Here is a 5,991-nt window from a genome sequence, read left to right on the forward strand (position 1 = left end):
TGTGCTGGTAGCACGTTTCAGACATGAACGTTCTGTGTAATAAGGACATGCACGCGCTTGGAGAGGATCTGAAGTGATCGTGATGCAGCCAAACATCGACATATTGCTGTCTTCTGCACCGCGCACGCCATCGCCTTATAAACGGAGCCAAAGAAGTAATTTGGTGTTTAAATTATCATAAAGTGTCTGATTTATTCACAGACAGAGCCGTACCAGATCTACAGGGAACAGCCGGGTATTGGGATGAAGGTCGGGGTGAAGATGATCTGTCCCCAGAAGAAATTCAAATGGTAATTAGTTTCATACCGTGTAACGAAGCTATAACATTGGGGAATGCTTATTGTTTACAAGACTGCCAACGACAATAACAAAGGGCAACCGTAAATGCAAAACGAAATATAAAATGGAAGGTCCGGCAATGGTGTCTCCGAGGGCTTTTCTCATGGAGCAATCATACCTCTTCATTCCCACATAGGAGACCAAGTTCAGGTCCTGACCACACGAGATCCCTGCTTTAACCCAAATGGACTGCTGTCTTTTGTCACGGTCTCTTTTAGAAGCCGACACCCCGCTTTGCGCTCCTCTGTTGTGTTTTGTGCTCCGGTAACTTCAGGCAGCGTGTATAAATTCTCATTTTATATCCATAAATCATATCTTAGTCGTATCCCAGAACCATATTCCTGTTAAACAGACAAAGCAGGCCTGGAGAATTCAGCATCGCCAGCTGCTTAAACAAACGCGTTCTGAACATCATTCAAATTAATTATCTTTTTGTAACAAACTGCACTGAAACGCAGGCGATTCCAGATGCGAACCAGATATCTGAAGACCTCGAAATGATTCAATTTCATTATATTTTCGTTTCGGCAGATTCCCAGATTTTTTTCTTTTTCTTATCTCGACTTGCTTATTGCCAGATTTTGCTAAATACAATTCAAGATACAGAAGAATGCTGTTTATGAGAATTAATAAGCATTTTTAATGAACCGGTTCGCTGCCTGTATATCTCCCACCCAGAACATTGAAAATGCCCCAAAGAGGACAGCACTTTTTCTGTGAGTTTTTTTTTTTTCTTTATTTTCACTTTTTATTCAACAGTTCGAGCAAGAAAACCAGAGGCTTGTGAGCGAGATGAACAGTCTGTTTGATGAAGTAAGGTGAGTGCGTCTTATCTGTATTCTTTTTACTCTCACAGATTGTGTTAAATGTCATTTTGTTTTATATGTATAAGGCAAACAACCCCATGAAAAGGTTTCTGCATGGGAGAAGAATTTGCCCACCAACCCCATGTCAGGGTTACTTCTAGTATTTCCGTGCAGTGACCCAACTTCAAACCGCCTCACCCTCTGATTACATTTCTTCTCGTTGCAGGCAGATAGAAGGCAAAGTGGTTGAAATATCTAGGCTCCAAGAAATCTTCACGGAGAAAGTGCTTCATCAGGTCAGATTATATATATATATTAAGCCAGCTGGAGTATCCGCGCGTTGGATATTATGCCGGGTGACTTGTGCCTTATCAGTGACGGATCAATACACTGATAGGGGGCGATTTGTCTGGAGATCATTTTAAAGTAAAATTAGAATTTTAGCGTCTTGTCTAAAAATGCTTGTGGGAAACCATGAATTCAATCCCAGACCAAAGCAGAAATGAAGGGAGTGATAAAAGGCCATTGGAACACAGGAGTGATGGGAGTGATAAAGGACCATTGGAACACAGGAGTGATGGGAGTGATAAAGGACCATTGGAACACAGGAGTGATGGGAGTGATAAAGGGCCATTGGAACACAGGAGTGATGGGAGTGATAAAGGGCCATTGGAACACAGGAGTGATGGGAGTGATAAAGGGCCATTGGAACACAGGAGTGATGGGAGTGATAAAGGGCCATTGGAACACAGGGGTGATGGGAGTGATAAAGGGCCTCTGTACGCCTATGGTGATATTCCATTAAAAATCAGCTGTTTCCAGCTACAATCGTCATTTACAACATCAACCCCGTCTGGATTTCTGATCCATTTCATGTTATTTTTATAGACAAAATTTGCTTTTCTATCGAAAACAAGTAGATCTGTGAAAGTTTGGGGTCATTTAAAAATGTCCTTGTTGTTTTTGACAAAAAAGCAAATAAACAATAATTAAGAGCCCCCCATGCAGTTGTCACTGTAATGAACTCCGACATTTCAAGTCAATTTGTCTTCTCTTCTATTTTTCCATCATACAATACAGCTTCAATATATATTCCTGATGATATTTGCCGCGTTTACAATGTGTATGCGCTGCTGGCAAGCAGATAAGCCTTTGGATGGAATAAGCTGTGGTTTGTAGGCATGGCTGGTATTGAAATAGTTAACTCTGCCTTTCTATTGTTTTTCCCAGGAAACCGATATTGACCATATACACCAACTTGTTGTGGGGGCAACAGAAGATATCAAAGAAGGGAATGAAGATATACGAGAGGTAATGTATGGGCCCGGCACGTAGAGTAATGAAGCACTGCATGCGAATGTAGTTGAGGAGAGGACGTGCGAAACATTTTTATTTGTGAGATTTAGGGTCAAAAGCAATTAGCCCACCACACATTCCGCATTTATATAAGGCCCATCGGGACGGACATGCTGCATTCAGATACATGTACTCCGAAACGAGCGAGATAACAATCCCCTACGTAACGGTCCTATTATAACCGTGCCACCGGCGGCGGAGCCGGCATCTGAATGACCCCATTGTGCAGAATGTAATGCGGTTCTGCTGATGGATATCACAAGACGTTGAGCCGTGGCGTATCGCATGAGGAAAGGGAACGGATGCGGCAGGATTGTCTCTGAAAGCTGCCGCTCGTGATACCCCGGCCGTATTAATCCCGATCCGCTGACCCTCTGCTCCGGTTATCTGTGCCGCGTTTATACCTCGGTGACTTCTGCGTAAAAGTACAGTGTTGGGGAACACGTGCATCGCCTGCCGCGTTTACTGCAGGGACCGGTGACAGTGTTACCCATCGTCTTCTGTGACTCCTAGATCGTGTGGTCTGTTACAGAAGGTGCTGTCACTTTTAAAAATGATCGGTCTGGCGCCGGTGTGATGTTTGCTTCAACATAGATTTTTAGCACCTGTAAGATTGTAAAAAATCTATATTTTTTTAATATATTTTCATTCTACGTAATGGGCTTTACATATAAAATAATATTTAAAAAATTCCTTATGTCTTAAAAAAAAAAAAAAATCTATTATTTGTGTGAATATTAAACATGAGAAGAGGAAGTCATGGTCCAACCTAAACTATCTTAAAAGCTCCTGCGTGATCCGGAGTTTCTTGCAGTGGGAAAGTTACTCGGGGGGCATAAACATCAGTGGAAAGTATATTTCATAAAGGATTGCAAATACTGGTTGTATACCTTAGACTTTTTGAACAATGGGCTGCGATTCGTTCAGTCCTGGGGGATATAAACCCCTTTTCAAATAAGATTATTTTTTCTTTCTTGTTTTGCAGGCCATCAAAAACAATGCCGGGTTCCGCGTCTGGATCCTTTTCTTTCTAGTTATGTGCTCGTTCTCATTGCTTTTCTTGGACTGGTATGATAGTTAATTGAGAACTATGTTCCGTAACTAGATCATGTCTGCAGAATCTGTACAGAAAATATCGTGTAAATGTTGCAGCGATTTCCCCATCACATGTACTTTTATATGCTAATAAATGTAAAAAAAATAAACATACATAAATGGTTTCCGAGCAGCTGTTTATTGGCAAAATGTTTGTTTTATATTTTAATGTTAACCTTAATTGTTACATTTTTACTTGCCTTGAATCCTGAGATAGTAGCTGCTGGTTTTGTTGAATACGTGAACCAAGAAAGTCGTTGGAATCTACAAAGCGATTATTAATACCGTACTTTATCTCCTAACATTCATTTTGTTGTGACTCCGCTAACTTGTCAGGCGATGGAAGCCTTCAACACCATCAAAGCCAACCCCAAAGCTTCAAGTCCCTGATGGATCAAAAATAGCTATTTTTGTGATTTTTGGAACAAGAATTTAAAATCGTTGATTTTTATTTATTTATTTTTTTAGGAGCAAGCATACATAGCCTCTGCTTATTGTCTGCCAAAAGCTTTCCTAAATCAGTTCTTCATTGGTTCCATCATGGAATGGGCTGAATGCTTCTTATCTGCTGTCCAATGCTAAGTTGTTGTTTTTTTTTTTTGTTTTTTTTTAATGGAGTGCCGAAGCTCAGCCATCGCTGGGGGTCCTGGTGTCCGTAGATTTTAAATGCTGGCTTCACATAGATATAAGGCAAGTCCGAGCTCCGGTAACAGGTCATCGACGGCCTTCTACTGTATTTATGAAATACACATTTTTGTACACATGAAAGCACAACACCGTTTTATTTTTCTCAGGTTTTTATTTAAGAATAAAGGAAAAAAAAAACTTGAAATATTCACAAGTAAAACAAAAACACGTTCAAACAGCAGGAGATAAAGGAACCTTACAGCTCAGGTGCTGCAAACACACCAGATTCTATAAACCGACTAGAACCAAACCGATTTTGTGTTGAGTGAAGTAATAAATATTTATAAGACGACGAGGACGCTGTTAAAATATGGTCTCAAACCATAGGGGGCAGAGTGAGTTATCTGATAACAGATCGTGCTCTGTACGTTATTCACATGGTGATAAATAATTTGGGTGGCTTAACCAGTGCTGCACAGAATAGCCTTAATATGTCTTCATTTAAATGTGTATAGGATGGGGACGACTAGAAATTCACATCCACCGATTATTAATAGCTTGCAAAAAATGTTATGTAGTTCCTCCCAAATTCAGCCATTCCATGTTTTGCTTCATTTCAAGCAATGTTGGGTATGTATCTCTTAATAAGGGACGTGAAGGGTTCAAATAATAAACCAATACACATCACACAGAACACCTAAATTTTACTTAAAAAAAGAATGAAATAAATAGATAGCCACAGCCGTCGGCTACCGCTTAAACTCCCGTTAATCTCTGCGTTCAGCATAAAGGGAAAGCCGAAGCGCAAGAAATTAACAGTCCCTGTACAGCCCCGGATGCGACGTTACACACCTCGTCTAAGAAATGTGGTTCTGGCAGCAGAAGGGTTAAAGGAGCTGCCGATGGGATGCCTAATGGGTGAGCGTAGCCAGCGATGCTAAAGCCACAATGCAGCGCATGTTAAAAATAGGCAAAGCTTTGTACACATCGTCGCCGTGTTTTATACAGATTATTAGCTCGCCGCTGAACGCGGTGCCCGTTCCTTTCTGCTGCCTGCCAGCCTCGCAGGACTACCGGACTCCTCATACAAGCGGAGACCCCAAATAGCAGTAATGTATATGGATCCACGTATAAACGGGGATTTACTGATCTAGCAAAGAGTATCACCTACCGCTGGCTTGGCTTTAAAAGCCACACCATATATATCTTGCTCAAGCGTCATCCGTCAGGCTTAACTATAACTCCCACTATCCTTATGCTGGTGATGTAACAGCAAGCATTTTATTTTTATTATTTATCTATATTGCTTGTTCAGCGCATGTTAAAAAGTCCGTAGGATTGGATATAGGCTTTTATTTTTATTTTATTTTTTGTGTGTTTTAGTGGCTACTGCTTTAGAAAACACGTACTACCCTCCAGCTAAAACTAATATAAATGACTAACGAGCCAGGACCGCGATCGAAGCTTTACAAACTATCATCACGGGGGCCGAATGTCTCACAAACTATCCTGCCACATCACAACTATAAAAAACATTCATCTGAAAATATTTGTTTTACATTCACAAGGAGACATTAAATTATTTAACGCGGGTTAAAAACGAGGAGAATATTACGAGCTCATTTAGGTGGGATTCTAACGAGCCTCATTGTTCTTATACTGATTGAATCATTAATGACTAATAAATGTGTATTATTCTGGCCCGGAGAACCTGCTCACTATTGATTATTCCCAAACATTCACACTTTTTCGGATTTATTTATTTTCC

At 40.6% G+C, this 5,991-nt stretch overlaps 1 protein-coding gene across 2 annotated transcripts in view; it reads left to right on the forward strand.

Moving 5' to 3' along the window:
- Positions 1-3,721, forward strand: part of STX18 (syntaxin 18) — a 44,071-nt gene extending 40,350 nt beyond the window's left edge. For both annotated transcript variants that reach the window (XM_053458271.1, XM_053458272.1), the window contains 5 exons: positions 202-290; positions 1,099-1,157; positions 1,372-1,441; positions 2,376-2,456; positions 3,487-3,721. In XM_053458271.1, the coding sequence (XP_053314246.1) occupies positions 202-290; positions 1,099-1,157; positions 1,372-1,441; positions 2,376-2,456; positions 3,487-3,582 (395 nt within the window). In that variant the 3' untranslated portion in view covers positions 3,583-3,721. The remainder of the gene's footprint in view (positions 1-201; positions 291-1,098; positions 1,158-1,371; positions 1,442-2,375; positions 2,457-3,486) is intronic.
- Positions 3,722-5,991: the final 2,270 nt, after the last annotated feature.

The sequence above is a fragment of the Spea bombifrons genome, chromosome 1 (assembly GCF_027358695.1).
Source record: "Spea bombifrons isolate aSpeBom1 chromosome 1, aSpeBom1.2.pri, whole genome shotgun sequence".
Classification (NCBI taxonomy): Eukaryota; Metazoa; Chordata; class Amphibia; order Anura; family Pelobatidae; genus Spea; species Spea bombifrons.